The sequence below is a fragment of the Hypomesus transpacificus genome, chromosome 21 (genome assembly GCF_021917145.1).
Source record: "Hypomesus transpacificus isolate Combined female chromosome 21, fHypTra1, whole genome shotgun sequence".
NCBI lineage: Eukaryota > Metazoa > Chordata > Actinopteri > Osmeriformes > Osmeridae > Hypomesus > Hypomesus transpacificus.
The window spans coordinates 4773654-4788491 of NC_061080.1; the positions used below are offsets into that span (position 1 = coordinate 4773654).

General features: G+C 43.5%; 1 protein-coding gene across 1 annotated transcript; it reads right to left on the reverse strand.

Moving 5' to 3' along the window:
• Positions 1 to 451: 451 nt before the first annotated feature.
• LOC124483630 (malate dehydrogenase, cytoplasmic-like) lies at positions 452 to 6301 on the reverse strand. The gene is made up of 9 exons (XM_047044148.1): positions 6195 to 6301; positions 5294 to 5392; positions 4979 to 5075; positions 3931 to 4106; positions 2650 to 2772; positions 2325 to 2501; positions 1515 to 1628; positions 1088 to 1177; positions 452 to 901 (listed from the first exon to the last, which is right to left on the reverse strand). The coding sequence occupies exons 1-9, from the start codon at positions 6195 to 6197 to the stop codon at positions 779 to 781; spliced, it is 1002 nt and encodes a 333-aa protein (XP_046900104.1). The 5' UTR covers positions 6198 to 6301; the 3' UTR covers positions 452 to 778.
• Positions 6302 to 14838: the final 8537 nt, after the last annotated feature.

The window sequence follows — 14838 nt, forward strand, 5'->3', positions numbered from 1 at the left end:
GCAAACATCTTAAATACTAAATATAATACCTAACAAAAGGGCAATTACCTTTCAAAGGGAAAAAAATATTTGCATTTCAAGTGTCTTGTTAAGTTCACTCTACAGAATATGCTGACAGTTTTGTAGATAAAATGCAGAAATCTGAGGGGCTTGAACACTAAATGATCAACATATATATTACTCTTATTTTCAACATCAAATACTTAAGCAACACCATTAATTAACTACAAATCAAGGCTAAATTATTCACAATTACATAGGAGTTTCTTGTCTTCGTGTATAGATGGATATAGGTAATTTATTAATCCCCTAGAAAAATGTGTTGTTTTACTTATTTATTGTTGACTACAGTAGTTATTGTTTCAATAGCTTAAACTTAAGACCACTTAAAAAGCTTGAAAATTGAAGTTTAAAGACACGGCATCAATGATCCACCAATAACCACAGCAAGTTTTGTCTTTGTTTTATTGTTGGATAGAACGTTCCAATACACGTTCTGGACAACTATTGTGCGTTGCCATCTACCGAAAGGACATTCTTCAAGTGTCTTCCTACAAAGCCAAGTTGCGAATGTAGTAATTACATGAGTTAATCTCCAACTGTTGGACCACACACACAAACACACATACATACTGGGGAGGAAAACACACAAGAGGCATGTAACGGGACACAACAGTGGAAGGACGATGAGGTTGTTTTTTTGTTTTTTTTACAGCCGCGAGTCAGGAGGTTTCTGGGTGTCTAAGTGCTGCTGCTGTGCGTCTTCGGGTGGTGCCAGTCACTGGGACAGGAAGGACAGGGCGGTGTCTCTCTCCTCCACCAGCTCGGCGGCGGTGGCATCCATCTTGGCGCGGGAGAAGTCGTTGATGGGGAGCCCATCCTCCACTGTCCAGCTCTTGTTCTGTGGAGAAGAGGACGGGAGGGTTGAAGAGGGGAAATATTAAAGGAATCCATTCCTGGTAGGTTGTGGTTGCAGACATGAAATAACTGTTTTCAGCTTATAAAGATTTGGCACTATACATTTCATTCGCACTACTTCAGCGCAGTGTTAAAATTGTTGTCCCCCTACTAGTCATTTGAAGCCTACCTTGATGTGGATAGGGAATGAGTAAATGAGATCTTCAGGGATTCCGTAGGAGTTTCCACCAGCATACACTCCCATGGAGATGAACTCGCCCTGTTTGACAATTATTTACATCAGAAAACTGTTCATTCCGCTGATGAAAATTCAATAGAATTCAATTTCGGCATCATATACGATTTATGTAGTAAAAACTAGAACAAAGCACCCGTTTATACTGTTTTTGAAAGTATACCTATATTTAAGTAAATAAAATGTCTTCTTATAACCACAATTCATATTTTTCAAAACCAATCACAGATTGGTTCTTCTTCGCGCTGGGTGTGTCAACTTCTGGTCTTTGTTATACCAAAATGCTACCACACCACATGCCTTTACCCCAACTTAACCACTCTACCCAAACTTCCAACCCCAACCCGGCCCCCTGACTGACCTCACGAGTGCCAAACCAAATGTCCCTCATGTGGTCACAGATGGCCTTGGCCGCAGACATGGCGCTGGACAGCTTCCTGGCCTTGATGACGGCGGCGCCGCGCAGCTGCACTGTCTGCAGTCCAGGAGAGGAGGAGGAGAAAACATGGAGTGAAAAGGGAGGAGGGTGGAAGGACCAGGGAGACAAAAAAAGGAGAGGGGAAGGAGGATGTGAATAGGGGGTGAAGAAAGGCAGAGGAGAGAGAGAAAGGAAAAAAACGAGGGGAGACGACAAACCACAAAGGGACAGGATAGAGAGAAGATAAGAGAGAAAGCGTATCAGTGACTCCCATCGTTACAAACTACAAAGAGAACATGACCCTGGACCATGATCGCTCATGACCTCCCCTCACAGCGAAAGCCCAAAGTTCAGATCAAGAGACGAGTGATAATGAGGCAAGAGTAAACACGTGAGTGATAAGATACGCAGGTCTCTGAGGAAAACATCAACATGTCACCTACGGGACCTCGTTGCACCAGTTAAACATTTCAATTGTTTGCATCTTATTCATTTAGCAGATGCAATTATCCAAAGTGATGTACAAATAGTGCGTACAGAATGTACAGTAGAAGATCAAGATTCAAAAGGTGCATCGTTCTAAAATATTTCAGAAGAACGGACTCGTTTTGATCATCAGATACTGTAAGTATAACAAAGAATACTGTGATGCTTTAGATAGGTAGAGCATTTTCCCCACGTACACAGTGGTCTGGTCTAGCCAGAACTAGACTTAACCCGACAAACTAGGCCAGTCAATGATGTGAAACTCACCGAGATGAAGTCTCCCTTCAGCCAACTGTCGTCCTTGACCGCGTCAAAGGCGGACACCTCCTTGCCATGGATGTTGACTTTAGCGTGGTGGACATCGGGATACTGGGTGGACGAGTGGTTTCCCCAGATGATGACGTTCTTCACCTTGTCAGCAGACACACTGCAGCGCATCGCCACCTACAGGCAGGGACATGTGCAGCTGTTATACCTTCTTTTTCACGTTTTTTATTTATTTTTTTAACCGACATACATGAAACTATCCTTAAATATTTACATTTTCTGTGCAGAAAACAGGCATAAATCAGTGTGTGTGACCCATATGTACCTGGGAAGTGGCCCTGTTGTGGTCCAGGCGGGTGAGGCAGGAGAAGTTCTCCTTGGGAATGGAGGGAGCAGACTTGGAGGCAACCAGGCAGTTGGTGTTGGCTGGGTTCCCCACCACCAGGACCTGAGGGAGAGCAAGGGGAGGGCAGAGGTTTGAGGGAGAGACTGAGGAATTGTTCTTTCACAACAGCATCTATGTCCTCTTATCATGGAAGAGAGCAGATATAGATACAATATCTTGACAAACAAACCAGATTTAGAGCCATGTATTCTTGTGCACTGTGTGGATTTAGACTGTACAAGGTACACTGGTTTATCCACACGTTAGAGTGTAACTGAATTATTTGTGATTTTTTTTGTGCAAATAAAATATGGCACTAACATTGCCATGGAAAATGTCGTTTTCCTGACAGATCCTGCCTTTAAAATAGCCTAAATAGCAGTCACATAGACGGACCACATTCCGCTATAAATCAAGGTCAAGCAAGAGATCAATTTAAAGGGATTGCTGGGTCTATGTCTGGCTGTGTCTCCAACAATCGCACACCATGCTCATGTGCCAAGGAGACTTGGCACCAAAGGCACTTAGAACAGTTATCGGTTGTCCATGTTCTCTTAACTGTCTTTGAAAAATTCCTAAAAAGAAAAATGTCTATCCTTAGCCTCAGAGAAGGTGGAGAGGAAGCCTTGTTGGTCACGTGACGTAGGGTTGCGTGGAGGACCATGTGACACAACTGAAAGTATGTACACACTACACATTCAGAAACTTTGATCCCCGGCTTTGCAATCTAGCCGTTGCTCACTAGCTTACAGCTCTGCTATGAGGGAAAATCTGCCTCGATATGTATGCTAGTGGACGGGTGTGCATTGTAACATCATGAAAAGGCCTGGAACCAAATCTTGAACCATGTCAATTTGGTTCGGAAAAGCAGCCAAAGCGGTTCATACTTTATGGTCATCTTAGGAGAGATGTGGAATCCATTTCACTTCCTCTGGGTGCATTCTCAGCACTAAACTCATCAAAACTCTCAGATTCCAACCAAGCCCTGACCTTAAAAGCAAGAAAAGATGAAGAAACCTTTAGCCTCACTAAAATGCTTCAATGATCCCTTAAGGCCTTTGATAACCATAGCTTCCGGCTAAACCTGTTCTTTGTGGTACTGTTGTGCCTTCATGTCCTTCGAATATTTATTGACCGTCTCAGCAAAACACAGGTGCAGCGGCCGCAATGCTGCAGTAACGTCTGGGCACACAAGAGGCAGGCTGACAGACAGGCGGTCACCTTGACAGTCTTCTTGGCATACTTCTCCAGGGCGGCTCCCTGGGTCTTAAAGATGGCCACGTTGGCCTTGAGGAGATCCTTCCTCTCCATGCCCTCCTTCCTGGGCATGGAACCCACCAAGATGGCGGCGTCCAGGTCCTTGAAGCCCACCTCCACCTTGTCGGTGGGGATGACCTCTGTGGGAAAAGGTGGGGTGCGGAAGAAGGGGAAAACTTGTCAGATTTTCGATATATGAGTTGTATTGAGAAGTCCTGCATTGCGTTTGACACGCATTGCCCTTCTACTCCCATAACCCCTCTAAAGGAAGGATGAGGGGTGTGTATGAGACTCTTGAGTATGTTGACAATGCCATTCTTAACATATTACATTACAACCTATTTACACAACGAGTCGACTAGAAAGTAATTTAAGACTGAATAGAGAATAGAGTCATGCTTTAGTCAAAGCAGAGTATAAATGTTGAAGGTTACCTCTATTGAGCCTAATGGTAATCTAAATGCAGTATAATCACGGAGGTGAATTAATGAGATGGGATCTCTCTTGGCAGGAAGCCATGTTAAGGCAATATTCCACATTAGGCCTACGTAAGGCATACTAGTATCAGGGGAATTCAGTGTGTTGTTAACTTAACACACTCAGTTCAGTAGATTTAGTTGATAAGTGATGTTGGAACTACGGCCACTTTTTTAAATTATTACCATCATCATCAGAATGAACTTCAGTCGGTTGCTACTCATTGGTGCAAGTGATACCAGGAAAACACCGCCCCCCTATTGTTGTCCCACCACTTCCAGCATTGGTTGGAAATTCCTAAAGGGCCTTGAAAATAGACCAATAGGAGGCCTTCTTGCCGACACTCCCACAAACTTCCACTCCATCCATAGCATTTTTAAAATGGTACAGATGGGGTGAGATGATCCACTACAGAAATCATGCCCCCCCCCCCCCCCCCCCCCCCAAAAAAAGAACTTTATGTTCCATGTTTAAGAAGTGCATGTGTTCTCACTCAACAAACTAGAACAGAGTTACACACACACACACAACTCACCCTTCAGGAGGGGGAGAGCACAGTCCTGCAGCTCCATCACAACCCCCTCCAGGACTGGCAACATGGGAGGGATGTCCAACAGGACCAGGATGATAGGCTAGGGATAGATGATGCAAAACCAGTGATGACTGTGCAATGGAAGTTTAAACCCCCCCAGTGTTGGGCAGCAAATGCATCCATGTATTATTCAGGCTCGTTCTTATGTAACAAAGTTAGAGCATACATATTACAACATCCATCTGCTTGGTTTCTGGAGGAAAGCTGGTTTGCTTGCAGTGTGTGCTAGCGGTTTATATAACTGTAAATCAAGCTTACCTGGTCCTTGCCGAAGACATCTCCCTTGGCAATGCTGTACAGAAGAGAGTAGGCAATCTGTCCTGCAGCGCCAGTCACCAGAACACGGATTGGGTCGGCCTGCAAAAAAAGGACATTGGAAGGAAATTGCACCATCCGAATGTCACACACTGCGGTGTTGACCTACATTGCTGTAACTACCTAATGAAGCGGCAGTAACTGCATCAGACCGCTTTGTTGATTATGTATTTTTGGTATACAATTTAAACACCCACACTGGTCGACAGTTGCACTTAGCACAATGGTGCATTAGCCTACAACAGCATTATCACTCCCCTGTTTTGTAAATATATTAATATAATGGGTGTAGCATTTAAATTGCAGTTTTTATTTTTAGTAGCTATAATTCTCGAGAGTCCATGCAACTTGAATGAATAAATGTATCAAAGATGACGATGCAATCTGTAGCGCATACCACGCGCCACTGTTCATTGTTTGTAGCTAACAAAGGTGACAACCGTAAAAACAGCAAGCGTGAAACAGTGGAAACATAATCGGTTATTTTGTAGTACGTGAAAAGCCAACTGCTGATAGATTCAACCATCACATCGAATTCTCACTACGCAGTCAACTAGCATCATTAGTTCCTTCGAATATAGCTGGACAAAAGACAGATATCTGGCCTTCAAAAATGTATGAAGGGTAGTGCTACTACTAGGAAGCCAAATAGCTTCAATAAAAACCGGTACAGTAAAGCGATGATTCTAGCAAGCTAGCTGCGCTCTTTCCAATGTCAAACATTAACTAAAAACAGCAAATTGGTAGACACAAAGGAACAATAGTTTCGTGAATTGCCTCTTTTTTTTATTTTGGCCCTCTGAATACACCTTTAAAATAAGTATCATTAATGCATCCATCTTACCATATTTAGCTTAAGACAGAAGATCTTCCACGACAACAGAAACTACTCTCCCTCTTTGGACTAGACAGAAGGGTCACCTCTGTGCTTGCCTTGAAATATCGTTCGAGAGCAGCACTGGATGTTAGCCTAGCCTGGGATCTGTAGTTGAATGCTTACAAATGCAGGTCTTTTTGTCCACCCTACTCGAGAAATAGAACACATTGCCCATAAAGACCCGCTTCAGCGCTGTCGCTTAACCACGCCCAATGTTACCATCTAAGGAAGAAGGTTCTAAAAACTGAAGAAAAAAAAGAAAAGGGCATCGTTCAAAATATTAACATGCATCCTTTACTGACGCTTAGGGTTGTTCAAACAGCATAAAATATCAATCCACATATTGGTTACTCATAGCCTGTTAAGTTAGAGGGAAAATATATTTAACACAACTTTTCGATCAGCCACAAAAAAAAGTGGCATTAACATGTAAAGATAGTTTTTTTCAATAGGATTTACATTTACATTTACATTTATTCATTTAGCAGACGCTTTTATCCAAAGCGACTTCCAAGAGAGAGCTTTACAAAGTGCATAGGTCACTGATAATAACAACAAGATAGCACCACAGCATTGCGGGTAGTCAAAAACAAGAAGTACATATTGTGAACAACCAAAAAATAGTGCTAAAGGGAAGAAACCATAAGAGCATGTAGTTAAACAAGTTAAAATTACACAACATTAATCTCTAAGTGCAGGTGTACCAGTAGGAAAGCAATAAAAATAGGATTAACTAAAATAGAATACAACAGTTTAAATCAGCTACCACTAACCAACAAGAGCAACAGTCTAAGCAAGAGTCATTGTGATCCTTGAGGAAACTAGCGTTGGGTTCAGCAAACCATTCCTAAGTACCATTGTACTCCCGGAACAAGTGCGTCTTGAGCCTTCTCTTGAAGGTGGAGAGACAGTCTGTGTCTCTAATGGAGGTGGGGAGTTGATTCCACCACTGGGGTGCCAGGCAGGAGAAGAGCTTGTGCTGGGACCGGGCGGTCTTGAGAGGTGGGACCACCAGGCGGTTGTCTGAGGAAGACCGTAGGTGGCGGGTGGGAGTGTAAGGCTGCAGGAGAGACTTGATGTAGGCCTATTCCATCTAAACAATAACAATCCAACTAAGAACAGATACAAAATTACAATGCTATTAATGGTGACCTCACCCTCATTGTTACTGTAACTGGTATTTGTTCCTCCACATTCCCTTATCTTATTTTTTTTTTTTACCAATCCCTCCCACCCCCAAGGTTGAGCTGTACACATCTGCCAGGTCACCAGTCTGCCAACATTGGACCTAGTCTCCAAAGTCTCCTATGATGGACCAAGCAGAGTTCCCAGTCCTTTTCTGCCCATACCTTGTCGACCTGTGGTGTTGTGCTGTTCATATGCTTTCCAGCCCTATGGCGGACCACTGCCTAAACTGGCTGGCGCTAATGCGGGGGGCATACTCTTGATATCTGTTTCACCATCCATTTGTAAATGTAATTTCCATTTCTGCTCTGCGCTGCATAACCTTATAACATAACATTGTGTCCAGTCTATGGTCTGCACCACTCTGTGTCACCAACCGTCTCTGGAGGAGGGGATCCCTCATTGCATTGCTCCTCCAAAGGTTTCTTCCATTTTTCTCCCTGAGTTTGTCCTTGTCCTCTTCTTTGAAGGTTTTTTTGCAGTTCTATGGGTGTATGTAAAGCTCTCTTTTCATTTAAAAAGGGCTATACAAATAAAACTTAATTTGATTAATTCTCCATAAAACACTCCTACTGAAGATGCCAGATCATTGGTTCTTGCAATGTGCAATAAGTGACCTTAACAGAAATGGTCTACTTACTGCAACATTTATTCCATGCTAGGAAGAGATGCTTGTTGCCCACCTTTTACACATAGCTGATTGAGATAAGAAAAGGTGGAATCCACTTGTATACATAGAATTGCATTTATGCCTAACTTTGTCACCATGAGTTAACATTATGCATATCTAGGGAGCGAAAACTGTTGACTCCCCCCTTGTGGTTGCACCCCTAGGGTGCACGGAGCTGTCCATGGTGCTAATCTGCAATAGGCACCCCTGTCCTCAACCAAACACTATCCGACCAGTTGGGGTAGTCCATGAATTAATGATGATAAGGTCACACTGCACCGCTGTGGACGTCCGTATACATAATGAATCAGAGGGCTTAGAGCTTGATACCTTAAATGCCGACTGTGATATATGTATTTTAATCTACGCAATATGCATTCGAATGCAAATGTGATCTAACAAAGTGTCTAAATAATGCTTTATAAAATGTTATGTTAAGTGTTTACAAAAAGAAAACAATGCGTATGACATGTTGACTTTCAGACAGGTCTATGCTCGAGTAGTCAAGGAGGACAGTCTTACCTGCGATGACGCCGCTTGCACCACCAAATACATTCCTGTCAACAAAGTTAACATTGTGAGGACTTGTGTCGCTCCTCCTGTGTTATGAGTTCAGTCGAATGTTTGAGGGTAGCCAGCCAGGCAAGTCAGAGACTCGGGTACCGTGAAAACGGTGCGATAACGTCAAGAAACGTGAGCCCCGAGGACAGAAAACGATCAGCGCTATGCAGTTATACCTGCATCCGGTCTCGATCACTCTCACCCGGGGAGTCACCCACCCCGCTCAGTCACAAGCAGCGCAGTCTAGTCCGCTAATAAGCTTTAGTGTACAAAAATAGAATGACTGCACTGTAATCTTGTGGTGATTGATCATAGCACATACAATGTAGTAACCAAGACTGGACATGGGGTGGGGGAGACATGTTTGGTGACATCGCTACACCCGTAAGCAGTGTATGAGTCACATGAGGACATGATGATGGCATATACAATTGCAGTTGCAGTAAGCCTAGGCATGCTTGTACGATGCGCCAAATGTTTTATCTCGACACATACTGATATCCGTCAAACAGTGGCGGAAATCTGCTATCAATTTTGGGGGGAAAAATTATATGACACTTTCTCAAGAGCAATTCCTGAGGGGGACACCAACGTTACTGCTGTAACACATAGCCTACATTGTAATATGTTAAATTTATAGAATTAATATTATTCAAATTTCCTTATGTTTACAGTGATTTATTGGGGGGACATATCATATTTTTCCCAGGATGGGGGGGGGGGGGGGGGGGGGGGGGGGATCATGTCGCCCCTGTCCCCCCCCGGGATTTCCGCCTATGCCTTCAGATCACAATCCGTTCATGACAGAACTGTTGATGGAACTGTTGTTGATACTGTTGTTCTGTTTAGCGTTTTCTATCTAACTCATTGGTGCTCGTTATTCAATGTGGTTATTTAGTATGATCAGTGTCCATAGAAAAATGACTAGGCATACTAATGAATGATGTCAGATTGAGAATCGAAGCATGATCTGAAACCAGACAGCTGGTCTGATCACCTGTCAGTCACCCGCTCGATTTCAACAGTGTACCAGCAGAGGGCGCTACTTGCATGATAAAAAGTGGATCACCCTGAAACGGCTGTAAATGAAGTGAAGAGCCTATAATTCATCTGTCAAGGCCAATCTGGAAAAGTTTGCTTTTATCAAAATTCAGGATATTTCTGATGACAAAATGCACGTGAATACACTCTTACCTGTAAACTATCCTGACATATTTTATCTTCCAACAACAAAGTAAAGACATTTAGGTCATATGATGCAAAGGAAATGCAGCTGACAAAATCAGCATGTCTTTACTTGTTATGTCTGAATTCACATGGGGTTGACTGTGAGTCTTGACTGGAAGGTGAATTTTGGCATTCCTTCCACAGTCATTATTTGCCCTGACAATGCATGATTAGGCAGCCTTGAGTAGTTTGCTCAGCGGGTTTCAACCTGCCAACCATCAGTCAGTCAGTCATTGTGTGTGTAATACGCTACACACACAAATACAAACACACACTCAAGCCTATTCATAGGCAGAAACCACTCCAATCACTCATCAATATGGTGGAAATATTAATTGTGAGTTGTTTTTAATGAGTGGGTTTTTCCTCCTTGGCCTCCTCTCCAGTGTTGGCAACTGATGTGTTAACAAAGCACCATTTCAAAATGACTGACAAGTCATGTTACCTGTAGAACGACGATAGAGGCATGGCCTGGCTTGTTTACCACATCTCTCATTACTCCCTGTATTGTTTGCCCTCCAAAACCCCGGTTTGACCTGTCAGTCAATGAGACAAGCCCGAGGAGAACTGTGGCCTCAGTTGTAACCTCCCATTCACTCACGCACATATCCACACACACGCACACATACACACACTCACACGCAGCAATGTACAAACAGATGCACAGGATTTCTGACATACGCAAGTAAATATTATGCACCAAACACGTTGACCTACATACAGACACGCTCATGCGCCTTAAAGAAAAAACAAGTTTGTGAAGTAACAATTTCCTGTGGCCTCCACTGGCGGTAATTACCCCACTCAGTGAAGAAGTCTTTCAGCAGCAAGCTTAAGCTGACAGAGTAGGGGTGGAATTTGAGGAATGTGGTTTTCTGACCACTGCACTGGATATTAGCACAAGCTTTCATTGCTCGACAGTTGAACTTATATGGACAAACAAGACTTTTAGCAAAGTCAAACCAAACTAGGACTGTTTACGGGTGCAACTGGAGGCTAATTCTTCTTTTGACAGTTGTTTGTTATGTCTTACAAGCCTTTTTATGTGGGGATTAAGAATATTTTTGGGCCTCTAAACGCCACAACAATGCCAAAAAGATATGCCAGACAACAGACAAGGAGGGCGATTGCATCAACAGAGACAGTTACCCTGGGTAAGAGCTTTGGGTGTTAGGTACTACTAAGACATGGTGCATTGTGGGAGTTTCTCTTGACTCTGGGTTGAACTGTGGCGTCGGTGATCTCACCTGCGATGGCCGGTTATCTCCACCCCTGAGTGACTCAGATAGCAGTTCCACAACAACTGCCAGGACAGGACAGTCAATGTCTTCAACGCCGCCCCTATCAACCCAACACGGGTCCGCCATTTCGGGGCCTCCCCAGATAGTCACACCATGGCTGCAGAAACTCTTATGCAACATGGAGGCGGCTGGCTTTGTGTGCTGTCTCCATGGGGTGACTGTGAAGTAGTCAGTGACCATTGCCATTAATGCAACAGTCGATCCATATCTCGGCGAGAGTAACAAGAACATGGAAACATTCCGAGGGGGATTTGGAGAGTGGATCTGGGAAACAAATCGAAACCAAGGATTAAAAGTGCGGGGACATTCAGATGGTCTGATAGGCAACCTGGACAAGCAGACACGGTCTACCACCTCGGTCCTGGTTGTATTGCCTCACTGCGAGTTTCTGTTGTATGTCCTGAGCACTTGCGGGTGATGCATTTGTGGCATGTTTTATTAGGATGGCAGCGAAGGCCGCCCACACCCATTTTTCCAGAAAAGCATTAGTCACTTAGCAGTTGTCATCTGAAACCCTGACGAGCACCTCACTGGCTCCTCAACCGAGCTGGCAACCTGTCACTCGACGAAGAAAAACCTTGTCGGCGTTCCAACGCTTGGCAACCCTATCGGATAATTAAGAGCGGTCACGCCCCACAAACCCCTCCCCACCCCCTCAACCCCCATCCCACCCCCACCCCTCTCGCCTTCCTTGGCAACTGTATCCTCTCCGTCGCCTCGTCTTCCTCTTCTTCTGCCAATCACACTTATTCCACCATCTGCCTGGGATGGCGCTGATAGAAAGTGCCCTTAAGTGCTGGTGGCGAGCCAGCCTTGTTGTCTATATGGCCTCTAATGGTTAAAGGTTTGGATGAGAGTCTAAGGGGAACAGATTCTTCCACTAGGTGTTCTTCAGCCCAGAGCATCTTTGACACAGAGTCCGTGTGCACTGAGACAAAAGTGAAGCAATGTGAGGAATTCCGGGTCTGTCGGACTGAATCAGAACTTTGCGTCGGTTGGAGCGTGTGTGTTCGTGAATGGTGTGTGAGTTCTGACCTTGCTCAAGCATTGGGAAATTCGATGTTTCTAAATCCGATGACATCTTCTTTGATGGGAATTTAAATGTTGCTTTATCTCGAGTTTGGAGATGTTGCAATGATTATGCAGACCTGAGATGACATTGGGAATAGGATTAATGGGGTTTGATAGGGCAGTCTACAAAGCACACAGCTTGCTGGTACTATCAATTTAGTGACATTATTTAAGCATTACTGAACTAAAACTATTACGGCACATCAATAACATGTTTTTGTAGAGGGTACAAAGCTCTTTTATAAAGCTAAACCTACAGTCTATTATTACAGTCTTTATTGATTGTTTACTGTAAAAAGCAGTGGTCAAGCTTTTGGACACAGACTAATATACATCTCGTGTTCACAAAATATCTACATTATGGATTAAATGTGCATATCTATTGACAATATAGAAGAAAAATTATCTACACATATTTATCCCAAATTAAATAAAATATTTACTTCCATTGTAGTATTCAGGATGGCCTGCTATTGTCAATATAGAAGAAAAATAATCTACACATGTTTATCCAAAATTAAATTAAATATTTACTTACATTGTAGTTTTCAGAAGGGCCTGCTCTGTGATGGCATAGTGTAATACTATACCATAATACACATCTGCAGAAGGACTCAATTTTATTTTGTCAATTAATCACTAAACAAGGAGTGGAAGGGAGTCTCCAGTTAAATTAGGAAATTGTTCTGTGTGTCTTTGAATTTTAATTATCTAGCAACATACCAACATTGCACACATAGCCAAAAGGACATTGCACCAAAGTCACCGACAAGGGTTTAAGTGTTAGTTGACAGTTGACCCTGTATAGACTTTTGCAATTACGGTGTAAAAAAGGAAAAAGAGAGGGCTAAAACTGTTTCCTTGTGGGACCCCACAACAAAATCCTTGTCTCTATCAGTTAGAGTTAGGGTTAGCAGGTACAGCTAAAATTAAATATAGTGCTATGGTATCAAAATACTTGAAGATTTTGTTAACCTAGCATGTACACTATTTATGTACAATTGTGTACAATGTGAATCCACTCCACAAAAACTGAAACAGCAAACTTTGCAAACACAAAATGTACAATCACAGGAAATTAATAAAAATATACATATTGTCCTACACAAGAAAGATAAAACAGTGACTCTGTTAATCCTACAACCACCTCTCAGAAGGGAAGGTTTTAGTACTACTATTATTTTGTCTTCTGTCACCTGGCCCTGACTAATCCTCTTTTGTGTTCCTACCTCCGGAATGAACTTTTCAACCCTTCAACTCTGATTCTCTTCTGAGGGACAAGGCCAGTCCTTCAGGGGTTCTCAGCCTCAATGACATTTCTAGACAGTTGTTTTTCTAACACACACACACATGCAGACACACCCACACACACACACCTATACTGTCATGTCACCTCATGCTTAGCCCCGTGGCCATGTTGGTTATGTAGACTGTCAATGAACTCTGTAGATGACAGACGCGTATGTCCACTCTTTCATACAGGGTTCACAGAGTCAACAAGGATAGTCAACAAGGACATAACAATTCAGCAATTTAGCAATCTTCGGCATGCGTTAGTTTGGTTCAAGCGGATGCTTCTAGAGATATCGTGCGTTGAGCTGAATCAGGGAATCACTCGCTTACACGCACGCACACATGACCTTATGAACTGCGTGGCGCTTATGTCTACCTATTGCTGTCATTCAGACACACATTCTTTTCGCTTTCCCTCCTCCCTTCCCCCCTCTCTCACTGTCTGTCTGTCTGTCTGTCTGATTGTGACGGTGTCCGCCCAGAGCCCTGGCGCCACTCTGTCCCCGTCCCCCACCTCAATGGGAGCCCTGCGCCACCACGACTGTCTCCTCCGGAGAGCATTGTGTCCCCCTCTGCTCCTCCTCAGCCTCTACTTTCTCTCCTTTATGTCGCCTTTCTTCTCCGCTCTCAATGGGCGGCTACCCCGAGGGCCACAGCGACAGCGAGAGGTGAAGAGAGAGGGAGAGAGAGAGATAGAGAGAAAGAGAGAGAGAGAGAGGAACAGAAAAAGAAAGGAACAAAAAGAGAGAGGAACAGTGATGTGTAGGAGAGAGGGAGGAACAGAAAGGGAAGGGAAATAGAGAGAAGGACAAACAGAGAGAGAGAGAGAGAGAGAGAGAGAGAGAGAGAGAGAGAGAGAGAGAGAGAGAGAGAGCACTGTAACTTTAAACTAGGAATTAGTGTGACGCAAATTGGGGTTAGATGTCAGGTATATCTCTGTTATGGACCAAAAAAGTACATACATCATTGCTGCCAGGTATAGACCATTTATAGAGGACATTTTGGTAAAGATTATTTGTATGTCAGTCAAAGCTTGTTGGCTAAATTATGCTGCAGGCACGCAACAAGAACACACATAGGTGGCCTAGAAGGATCCGCCTGGGCTAGGTCGGTCTATCAAACCTAAATGCATATGTCATCCGTCTTCGTCAGACTGTTTATGTGTAGCATTATCGTTCAAAGATCCAGCATTCCTTTAGGGTATGTACCAAAGGTCCATCAAAAAAAGAATTGTTTGATGATGAGTGGCAGTTAGACTGGGCATTCTACAGTACTGTCTGCCCCTTGGCTCATCAGTATTCAT

Excerpts from the sequence above, each read along its gene's own strand:
- LOC124483630 (XM_047044148.1), bottom strand. Across the intron at positions 4,107-4,978 it reads TGCTCTCCCCCTCCTGAAGG|AGGTCATCCCCACCGACAAG; the intron begins GTGAGTTGTGTG and ends CTTTTCCCACAG. Across the intron at positions 2,773-3,930 it reads ATGCCAAGAAGACTGTCAAG|GTCCTGGTGGTGGGGAACCC; the intron begins GTGACCGCCTGT and ends GCTCTCCCTCAG.